This window comes from Trachurus trachurus (genome assembly GCF_905171665.1).
Source record: "Trachurus trachurus genome assembly, chromosome: 19".
Classification (NCBI taxonomy): Eukaryota; Metazoa; Chordata; class Actinopteri; order Carangiformes; family Carangidae; genus Trachurus; species Trachurus trachurus.
In genome coordinates, this window is record NC_139913.1 from 1,337,501 (window position 1) to 1,349,589 (window position 12,089).

At 42.7% G+C, this 12,089-nt stretch overlaps 2 protein-coding genes across 3 annotated transcripts in view; both read right to left on the reverse strand.

Annotated features, from left to right (window-relative positions):
* hlfb (HLF transcription factor, PAR bZIP family member b) overlaps window positions 1-12,089 on the reverse strand; it is a 353,334-nt gene that overhangs the window by 43,691 nt on the left and 297,554 nt on the right. The window lies entirely within an intron of this gene.
* The window catches only part of stxbp4 (syntaxin binding protein 4), a gene marked incomplete at both ends in the record, with an annotated part of 46,595 nt that overhangs the window by 15,701 nt on the left and 18,805 nt on the right, over window positions 1-12,089 (reverse strand). The window contains 6 exons of the mRNA XM_083994392.1: window positions 1,295-1,376; window positions 2,503-2,776; window positions 3,630-3,736; window positions 7,038-7,170; window positions 9,801-9,957; window positions 10,778-10,863. Coding sequence (XP_083850518.1) covers window positions 1,295-1,376; window positions 2,503-2,776; window positions 3,630-3,736; window positions 7,038-7,170; window positions 9,801-9,957; window positions 10,778-10,863 — 839 coding nt within the window. The remainder of the gene's footprint in view (window positions 1-1,294; window positions 1,377-2,502; window positions 2,777-3,629; window positions 3,737-7,037; window positions 7,171-9,800; window positions 9,958-10,777; window positions 10,864-12,089) is intronic.

Here is a 12,089-nt window from a genome sequence, read left to right on the forward strand (position 1 = left end):
ATATTTATTTTTTTGCATTCAAACACTTTTTTTCTTTGAGTGATAAGTGTCTACACCAATTTCAATCAAACATGTCTGACCAATGGGGAAGCATCCACCTACTATGGGATGTCTATATCTATCTTTTTTATTGAAGTGAAACTTTTTTGGGTTAAAAATGTTTTTGTTTTTTTTGATTGAATAATAAAAGACACAAATCTGCCTTCCCTCTGAGGGGGCGGAGCATCAGAGATGATGTCACTCTAAGCCCCGCCCCCTCACCTGTCCAGATGTTTCCTGTTAAACCGACATTTCGTTTCCAACCTTGCTGCATAGCACAAAACACACGCCGTGCATCCCAGAGCGGGAAAAACCTCCACACACACACACAGACACACACAGACAGACACACACACACACACACACACACACACACACACACACACACACACACACACACACACACACACACACACCAGAGACGATGACGATGATGCGTCACCTGTTCAGCCAATCGTGAGCCAGACCTCCCACCTGTCTCACTTCCTCGTGTGACACGCGGCCAACCACACGCCATCTGCCCCTAAATGAGCTACACACTTAAAGGTCCAGTGCGTAAAAATTAACAAGGTTTATTGTTACAGTAGAATCTGAATCTACTGCCCATGAATATATTTGTATCAGTGAATAATCACAATAAAATAAACTCTGTTTGGTTTCCGTAGCCTTATAATTATTCTTTTATATAAACATATAACAAGGGTCTTTGCTTTAGAGAGCGTCGCCATCTTGCGCCGCCATGTTTGCACGGCAGCAGAGAGTGAGTTAGTAGTTAGTCGGTGGAGAATAGTGAGAAGTTTTTAAAGTTATAAACCTGAAAGTGTGTGAATGGATCATCGACGCACACGTTGTTTCGTCCTCGGAGGCCGATCTGACGTTATGATGTCACAGTTTCCCCCCATTTTACACACTGGACCTTTAAGTATCCCTTTATTTTCTGTAGCACATTTCAATGTATCATTAAATATTAATTTAACTTTATCACTATGTATTTTATATATCATTTATATACTGCCTTTGAAGAGTGAAGAACCATATTTGGTAACTTCACTGACCTCGATTCGCTCCAGGGTTGAATAATGTTAATTTCCAAGTATTTAAATGAGCTCCTTATAGAGGGTTGAAGAATAAAACTGATGTCTAACACATGAAACACACAGCACAGACGTGGACACGTGTAGACAGACACACAAATCAGACACAGTTAGATAATTAGAGTGAATGTAGATGTGTTTGGTGTTTGGCAGCGACGTACCGGCGCTCGGCTCAGCGACGCCGTCGCTCTGAGGCGGAGATGAGACACACGTCTGATCTGTTCTGGCTGGAGACACTCGCACCTGCAGAGATTAACACAACATACGGACAACGGTTCCATAAGAGTGTGTTCATTATGTGTGTGTGTGTCATGACCTCAGTGTGATGACTGATCTCAGATTATAAAACAGGCGCTTGTGTAACACGACAGAAGGGTTAAGGAATTCTTGACTCTTAACTTTTCATCACTAATCAATATACTTAATATACTTTATACTTTATTTTACAGGATAGCCCCTTGAGATGTGCCATATAATTTTCGAGGGGGTCCATGTTATCAACGACAATATAAGTTGAATCTTGAGTATTTTTTAATTATTAAACATGTAAAGAAACTGGAATAACTCTGTGACTCGTGTGAAGCCTCTGGCACTTGGTTTTGTATAAATTATCTCTCACGTCCAGTTTTCCTGCCGTTCCTGTTTATTTCTCCGTTCTTTTCTAAACTTCTGCCATCATGTTTTTTTTTTACTTTTTTGCCACCGCACCATTTTACCAGTTTCTTCTTCAATTTTTTTTGTTGAAATTTTACCACCTTTTGTAGAATTTTTTTGGGGAGAATTTTTACCACTTTTTTTTTTTTTTTAGAAATTTTACCACCTTTTCTAGAATTCTTTTGAAAAAAATTTTTTTTACCACTTTTTTTTTTGGGGGGGGGGGGGGGGGGGGGGGGGGGGGATTTTACCACCGTTTCTAGAATTTCTTTAGAAAAAAAGTGGTAAAAATTCTACCCAAAATTCTTTTTCAGAGACGTTTCAACTTATTTGGAGTAAGTAAGTTTTTTTCCCAGAATCTCTCTATAACCTTTCCAAAAATTCACACTTAACGTACATTGACAAACTAAATATTTGTGTATTTCTGGTGTTTGCTCCAAAGTTTTGTCTGGAATTTTTTTGAGACATTTTACGAATTATTTTTAGAAATTTTCCCACGTTGTTCTATAATTTGTTTTTTAAAAGAAATTTTACCCCTTTTTTTTTTTTTTTTTTTTTTTTTAGCAATTTTACCACCTTTTCTAGAATTTTTTTGAAAATTTTAAAAGTTTGGTCCAGCGGGGGTCTGTGGTCTAATCTGGGTCACTTGGGGCTCCTTGATGCATTAAGAGACTCGTGTCCAAATACGGGCCGATCCTGTATTTTGACAGCTGACCTGGCTGACGCTGACGTTGACGGACGGCAGCGTTTCACTGGTGGGGTGGGGGCTGGACGTGATCTTGGTGACGACGGCCGGCTGTGGGGGGGCGACGCCCAGACCGGGAGGCCTCGTCTGGGGAACAGGTACAGGAGCAACACCTCCTCCTCCTCCTCCTCCTCCTCCTCCTCCTCCTCCTCCCCCCTGCAGGGAGATGGGGCTGTGGGGGCCGCTGCTGGAGCTGGAGGACGACCTCCGCCTGATGAAGGCAATTTCCACGGTGGGGTCGGGTCTGAAACAAACACATTTATTTGTTTATTTTTACATCAGCTGTTCTAACTTGTGTCTTATTTTGTTGAGACCAGACACACGAGGACCAAGTCTCTCACTGTGTTCACTTTTACTTCGCTGGTTAAAGGACAATTCCGGGCAAATTCAACTCATGTTCCTAACATTTTAGGTCTAACAGAAGGAATCTGAAGGTTTTCAGTTTAATTCTCCTGTTTTGCGGTAGTTATGGTCTGTCCCCGCGTCGCCACGCAAAAATTCAAAATCTTATCAAGAATATTTGTCTTATTTCTAGTCAAAATAAATCTAATTCTACTTAAAATAAGACTCATCACATTAAAAAGTAGCTTGTTTTAAGACACTTTTTTTTACTTTTTTCAAGCAAATTTTCCACTTTAAATAAGTAGAAAAATCTGATAGTGGAGCAAGTTTTTCTTTCTTATTACAAACACAAAAAATTGCTTTCAATGGCAGATTTTTCTACTTATTTCAATTGAAAATTAGTCTGAAACAAGTGAAAATGATCTAAAAACAAGTACATTTTTAGGCGATGAGTCTTATTTTAAGTGGAAAGAGATTAGTTTTGACTAGAAACGAGACATTTTGACAAGAAATAAGACAAATATTCTTGGAAAGATTTTGAGTTTTTGCAGTGAAAACAGGAAACATTAAACTGAAAACCTTCAGATTCCTTCTTTTGGACCTAAAATGTTAGGAACATACAGCCCAGAGTTGAATTGTCCTTTAAGAACCTGATGCAAACACACTTTTTTTTTTTCTGGCAGCTTCTCTAAATTGGAGCTAATTTTCTCCTCTGGTGTTGTCGTGGTGGTGGTGATTTACAGGTGAAGCTGCACCTGAGCTTTGTGCGTGTCAGGATGCTCCGGGCCTCCTCGTACGTCACCCCGATCAGAGACTCCTTGTTGATGGACACCAGCTGGTCGCCGGCCTGCAGCCGCCCGTCCTGTACAAGACAAGACAACACCACACCACACCACACAAGACCACACAACACAACACAAGACAAGACAAGACAAGACAAGACAAGACAAGACAAGACAAGACACGACACGACACGACACGACACGACACGACACGACACGACACGACACAAGACAAGACAAGACAAGACAAGACAAGACACGACACGACACGACACGACACGACACGACACGACACAAGACAAGACAAGACAAGACAAGACAAGACAAGACAAGACACGACACGACACGACACGACACGACACGACACGACACGACACAAGACAAGACAAGACAAGACAAGACAAGACAAGACACGACACGACACGACACGACACGACACGACACGACACGACACGACACGACACAAGACAAGACAAGACAAGACAAGACACGACACGACACGACACGACACGACACGACACGACACAAGACAAGACAAGACAAGACACGACACGACACGACACGACACGACACGACACGACACAAGACAAGACAAGACAAGACAAGACACGACACGACACGACACGACACAAGACAAGACAAGACAAGACAAGACAAGACAAGACACGACACGACACGACACGACACGACACGACACGACACAAGACAAGACAAGACACGACACGACACGACACGACACGACACGACACGACACGACACGACACGACACGACACAAGACAAGACAAGACACGACACGACACGACACGACACGACACGACACGACACAAGACAAGACACGACACGACACGACACGACACGACACGACACGACACGACACGACACGACACGACACGACACGACACAACACAAGACAAGACACGACACGACACGACACGACACGACACAAGACACGACACGACACGACACGACACGACACGACACAAGACAAGACAAGACACGACACGACACGACACGACACGACACGACACCACACGACACGACACGACACGACACGACACGACACAAGACAAGACAAGACAAGACAAGACAAGACACGACACGACACGACACGACACGACACGACACGAGACAAGACAAGACACGACACGACACGACACGACACGACACGACACGACACGACACGACACGACACGACACGACACGACACGACACGACACAAGACAAGACAAGACAAGACAAGACACGACACGACACGACACGACACGACACGACACGACACGAGACAAGACAAGACAAGACACGACACGACACGACACGACACGACACAAGACAAGACAAGACAAGACAAGACAAGACACGACACGACACGACACGACACGACACGACACGACACAAGACAAGACAAGACAAGACACGACACGACACGACACGACACGACACGACACGACACGACACGACACGACACGACACGACACGACACAAGACACGACACGACACGACACGACACGACACGACACGACACGACACGACACGACACCACACCACACCACACCACACCACACCACACCACACGACACGACACGACACGACACGACACGACACGACACGACACGACACGACACGACACAACACAAGACAAGACAAGACAAGACACGACACGACACGACACGACACGACACGACACGACACGACACGACACGAGACAAGACAAGACAAGACACGACACGACACGACACGACACGACACAAGACAAGACAAGACAAGACAAGACAAGACACGACACGACACGACACGACACGACACGACACGACACAAGACAAGACAAGACAAGACACGACACGACACGACACGACACGACACGACACGACACGACACGACACGACACGACACGACACGACACGACACGACACAAGACACGACACGACACGACACGACACGACACGACACGACACGACACGACACGACACGACACGACACGACACCACACCACACCACACCACACCACACCACACCACACGACACGACACGACACGACACGACACGACACGACACAAGACAAGACAAGACAAGACAAGACAAGACAAGACACGACACGACACGACACGACACGACACGACACGACACGACACGACAAGACACGACACGACACGACACAAGACAAGACAAGACAAGACGACACCAGAGCGTCAGTGAATGTTATTGGTTGATTAGACGACTGGTAATGATCATAGAGGCGACACACCCATAGATATCTACACGTAGATGCGGCATTGGGGCTTGTCAGGAATGTCTCACGGCGGCCATCTTGGGGGGGAGTTCCTCCTGAGCAGCAGTCAACAGTCAGAGGGTTTGACAGCTGTGAATGCCAAACTTTTGTGAAAGAAACGCCAAAACGAAGAGCCATGGAATAACTTTTCTCCAGTAATAAGTTGTTTTATATTATAGAACTGTTATGAACTTGTTGAATTTGATGTAGGTGAGTTATCTGACATAAATGAAACTAACGTAACGTATCATAGGGTGGATATGTGTTACATTTAGTGCATATACCGCTAGTTAATATATTACTAGTTTGTTATTTTGTTGCCTGTATGTGTAGGCTATAGGCTGTGGTAGTTGTGAGTTTGTGGTTGCCATGGTGATGAGGCTACCTATATAACTGTGCTAGGCCATATTAAACCAGTTTCATGGCACTGACATTAACCCTATAACTGCTAAGGTGAGTTATGTAGCTGAGTTGTAGTATTTCTATTAAAACAAACGGCTTCAGTGATAGACCTCTACTGCCTCTGTAGATACAGGAAGTCAAAGTTTGACTCCTCCCGACCAAGATGGGGGCGGCGGCCACAATCCGTTCCAATGGGCAGCAGCGTCAGAGGCGGCATTGTAATGGTAAATCTTAATATTCCTTTGTTTTAATCATTTGAGACGTTCCTACACCCTACTTTCCCAGACTTCCTTCTGCAATTGTAAATTCAAGTTCCTTTACACTTAACCATCTGTGATGCCCAACTTCCCACTTCCTAATTCACACTCAAACCCCTTTGTATTTTAAATTGTATCTCTTAACTCCATATGATGATACCTTCATAGGTGAAGGTGTGAAAACACAACCAGGGAAGGGGCCAAAGGACACAAACACACCCCAGAAGTGGACCTTCCCTCAGCTATAAATGTTTAGGTTTTCCCTTTGTCTTTGTCTTTTCTTTACCATCATCCACTCGGATATGAACTAACCTTTCCTTGCAACGAAATAAATTCATGTCGGCCGGCGAAGTCTCTATTTCATTATTCACCAACAGCAAACAGCTAAGAATTTCCACGACAGCATCTACGTGTAGATATCTACGGGTAACGAGGTGATGAGGTCACGGTCCGACCTTCTGACAGTCTCCTCCAGGCACTATTTCCTGAATGAACACCATTGGTCCTTCGGCTCGGTTGGCTCCGCCCTTGACGACGAGCCCCAGGCCTGTTCCCTTGGCAACGCATATCAACTGAATGACACTGTCACTGAGGAAAGACACAGAGAGAGAGAAGACGACACTAAGCGTGATTAAAGTCCCACCGCCACCACATAATCTCATCTCCTCTTCCTCCACTTCTCTTCCTCCTCTGTCAAACCGCTCAAAACGCTTTTCACTATTTATTTTTTCTATTTTTAGTCGTGGTTTTCCTGCAGAATCAGAGGAAACGCTTTACGTAACCTCCTTCACACACTTTAAGCTGCTCCCTCGATTCGGTTTAACGTCGTCAGTGTTTCATGATGTTTGTGCAGAAGCGGAGAAACGTTCAGGAACGTTGTTCACTCCGGTTTCATGCAGGATGAAAGTGAAACTGTGTTTTTCACATTAAAAACCACTGATTTAATTCACTCTGATTCTACGTCATCGTCTCCTGTCTGAGCTGCTACAGTATTCAGATCTTTCTTTCATAAAAAAATGTTTAAAGTATTTCATTATCATAAATTAATGAATAGATATTTTCATTTCAAAGCTGTTTTACACTTGTTTAGTGTGTTTGCAAATCATCATTGTAAATCATGCATTACAAACCTCATAGGATTAACATAGGATTTTTTTTGCCAATTAATCCATATCACTGGCGTAGCCACGGGTGTGCCAGGGTGTGCCAGTGCCACCCACAGAGGAAGCTGGCACACCCAAAAAATTTGATGCATTTTTTGTTTTTGTTATAGTCTATAGCTACTAACATGTTATCGATCAGTTAATACATTTGTAAAAATTGCCGTCAGGTGATGCGTTGCGGAGAAACTGGACTAATTAAATAATTTACGAGTTCAAGGCCAAACCACGCCGTCTTGCCCTTTAAATTGAGAGCTGCGCAGTGCGCACAGGTAAGCAGCTATATCATTGTCCTCTTCTGCTTTGCGATATAAAACCATCAGGCCAGGCTGTTACATAATCATATGTGATGAATGATGAGCCCAGTAGTTGTGTTCAGATGGTTAAATAGCTTTGTTGATCATGCGATCAAAGTCATTTAAGCGCCGTTACGCACGCCGCACCTCTCTCGTCCAGTGCGCTCCTCCTCTCCTCTCCTCTCCTCTCCTCTCCAGTACCTGGCTGCTCAGCTCTGGGACCGGGGCTGAGAGACGTCACCGCTGCCTTCACTCCGTCCGTGATCCATCTGGTCAGCGCGTTTAGACCCGAGTGGCCTGAGTGTCCCACCTGAGCTCTGTGCCATAGCGCGCAGCTCCAGCTCAATGAATGACAGCAGGTCTCCCAGTTACCTGCTCAGCTGCTGCTCAACACTGATCAGAGCAGCTCTCCCTCGTTTGCCGAGGTTTTATTATAAACTAAAATCTTCTTTTGTTCTTTGTCGCATAGGCCTATATCTCCCCATCTTCTCTTCACTTCATCTCTTCTCTTCTTGTTTTACCAACCACATTTGAACTTTCTCATAGATAATCTCCCACGTTTCTTATGCTGCAGGCAGCTCCACAATATGTTTATTTGTCCCTCTTTCTATTAATGCGTCGGATCAAATTTTTATTCTGCGTTTGTATCCATCCAGCTCTGTGTCCACACTCTCCATGGCGGAAACGATTACGCGCAAAACCCTCATTTAAATACTGCGGTTTGCGCGTGTTGTCATTTAGTGTGTTACTCTTAGTAGATCACCTATTGTGTGTGCGCTAACCAGACACGCAAAAGTGTGTTTTTTTATGACTTTGTTATTGATTTATTTGAGCACGTTATATGTGTGAATGTTAAGACCTGCTACTGTTGACTATAAGAGCAGTTACTAAGCTTTTTTTTTACTCAGCGTTGCATATAGATTAGAAGATAAGTATGATCATACAGGCTTGCCATGATGCCACTGTTACATTATGTGCAGTCTGTGTCTGATGCTTGTTAAAGGCCTATGGCTTGTTGAGAGCGAATAACACATGGTTTGTTATTACTGATGAGAACGCACACAACATATAATGTTGGAATTCTTTTGAATATTTATGGAGGTGTAACGCTCAGTTTGTTGAAAATAAATTTGGCACACCCAGTCTTTGCAGGTGCACACCCAATGTCTTTTTTCTGGCTACGCTACTGATCCATATTTATTTCATGTTTCTGTTTTTAAACACTTTATCAAATGGTAAACAAATGTGTATTTATTTTATTTTTTATTTTAATGTTTTTTTAACAGGGACGATACATACAACATTGCCACAGAAAATGGAAAATGTGATGCATATAAGACGTCTAGCTTCGTTCAGCTAATGTGCCGTCTTTGTCCCTGGTCAGACTTTAGAATAGGATAAAAGATACTGAATACAATAAATGCAATGATATAAATACAGTGAATAGGTATCGTGAATAAATAAACACAGTTGCAAAATTCAGATTAAACAATTACACAAGTTAAAATGAACATTAAACATTAATAAAGTGTTGTATTGACAATGACTTGAGAGAAGTTAATGTTCACATTTAGAAAAAACTTCACTTTAGCAACCAACTTGTTTCAGTTTAAACTGTTCATACTGAATTTAAATGATCATAATTGACAGAGTTGCTGTTGTAGATCAAATAAACTTCACTTTAATTTGAATCCTCCCATTTCTTTGAGTTTCTTTGTATTTAAATCCAGTTTCAACAACAAGTTTTCAGCAGCTGACTGACCTGAAGGCGTGCATGGGCGCATGCATGGCGGCGTAGGGGGGGTTGGCAGAGTAGGGGGGGGCGTGGCTGTAGGCGGTGACCCCCTCCTTCGGGCTGAGGAGCTGGGGGCTCTCGGACCGGGAGGAGGAGGAGGAGGAGGCCGTGTCCGTCAGCTTCCCTGGACACAACAGAGGAGGAGGAGGAGGAGGAAGAGTCACAGGTCCAATCAGATCAGTCGGTTTCATTCATGAAGAAACGTTGGAAGTGAGGACGGTTTTTGAAACAGAGGAGATTTTATTTCATTTTAAGTGACAAAGTCGGAGGATTGTTTCTAGAGTGAGACGACGTAAAGTAAAGTAAAAACCTTTTTTTTTTTTTATATCTCTGGAAAAAAAAAAGACAAATGTTGGAAGCAGAGGGAGAGAGGAGAGAGAGGACCCGTCCTGAGGCTCTGCACTGCAAAAACTCAAAATCTTTCCAAGAATATTTGTCTCATTTCTAGTCAAAACTAATCTCTTTCCACTTAAAATAAGACTCATCACCTAAAAATTAACTTGTTTTTTGATAATTTTCATTTGTTTCAAACTAATTTTCACTTGAAATAAGTAGAAAAATCTGCCAGTGAAAGCAGGTTCTTTGTGTGTTTGTAATAAGAAAGAAAAACTTGCTCCACTATCAGATTTTTCTACTTATTTCAAGTGAAAATCTGCTTGAAAGAAGTAAAAAGTGTCTAAAAACAAGCTGCTTTTAATGTGATGAGTCTTATTTTAAGTAGAATGAGATTAGTTTCTGACTAGAAATAAGACAAATATTCTTGGTAAGAGTTTGAAGTTTTGCAGTGTGAGCTCAGAACCAGGTCCAGACTCTGCTGTGATTTGATGTGTTAGTTAGTTTATTGTCGTCTTGTTCAACATGTTTTATATTTTTTTCCCTCCATGCTGTGAAACCAGTTGCCCTCTCTGGGGTAATAGAGAGTCTTGCCCCTCTGTGTGTTTTACCTGTGGAGAGCTGAGTGGGGGAGATGCGTCCTGACGCTGGGATGTTGTTAGAGCCGTACTTCTCCATCAGCTCAGAGAACTCCCTCCTGAGGACAGAGGTTCAGGTTCAGGTTCAGGTTCAGTTACTTTATTGATACCCGAGGGTAAACTAGTTTTGCAGTCGAGAGTTAAACAAGCAACAGAAAACGAACAATCAAATCAGAAACAGGACATTTAAAAAGAACACATACACATAAAACAAGAGACAGCTTGGGCTCGACAGAAAGTGCTGCAGTTCATGAAATAAATATAAGAAGTAAAAAACATGAAACTAAAAAAGAATTAAAAACACCAAGAGCAAAATTTACTCCAAGTTAAGAATAAATAAAAGAAATGAGATAAAAAGGGGGATCCATCATGCTCCGAAAAGTGACTTGTGCAGCTTTTGTGCAAACTCCAGCTTGTTTACCAGTGTTACTGCAGCTGGAACAAAGCTGTTTTTATAACGTTTTGTTCTGCAGTTTGGGACTGACGACCTCCGTCCAGAGGGAAGAAACTGGAATTCACTGTGCAAAGGGTGTAAACTGTCCTTTAAAATGGTCGTGGCTATCCGCTGTAACTGCCTGGTACACAGGGAAGAAGGGTTCAGCTGTGGCTCACCTATCAGCTTTACTTCACCATTTCACTATTTGATGATTCAATGCGTTCTTGTTTTTAGTGGAAAGGCTTCCAAACCATGACACCAAGGAAAAGGATAAAATGGACTCGATAAAAGCACGATAAAAAAGAATCATCATGGTTCTGTCAACATGCCAGTAAGACAGTTTTCTAAGACAGTACAAATAAAACGCTGTTGTCCTTTTTTTACACACAGTTTCACAGTTTTCTTGAAAGTTCAAAGTTTTTCATTAAGATTGAGGTCAAAGCAACCGGTCTAAAATCATTAAACATTTTGGGGCCACTAGATTTAGGTACTGGGACCACTACAGCATCCTTCCAGACCTTTGGGACATATATTGTGTCTGCAAGGATTTATTAAAAAGAGGACGAGTCAACAGGAGAACATGAGACGGTGTCTGTGCACTGCAAAAACTCAAAATCTTTCCAAGAATATTTGTCTTATTTCTATTCAAAATGTCATTTCTAGTCAAAACTAATCTCATTCTACTTAAAGCAGATATCAGTGGAATGTTTTTGTTAATATAAGTCCTAAATAGTCCTATTTTCCGTCAGCAATCACTTACATGAAGTATTTCAGCCTAAACACGAGTCTCTCCGTCACTCTGCTCTGCTGTAACCCGAGGAGAAAATTTTCCTTGTGGGATACAAGTGT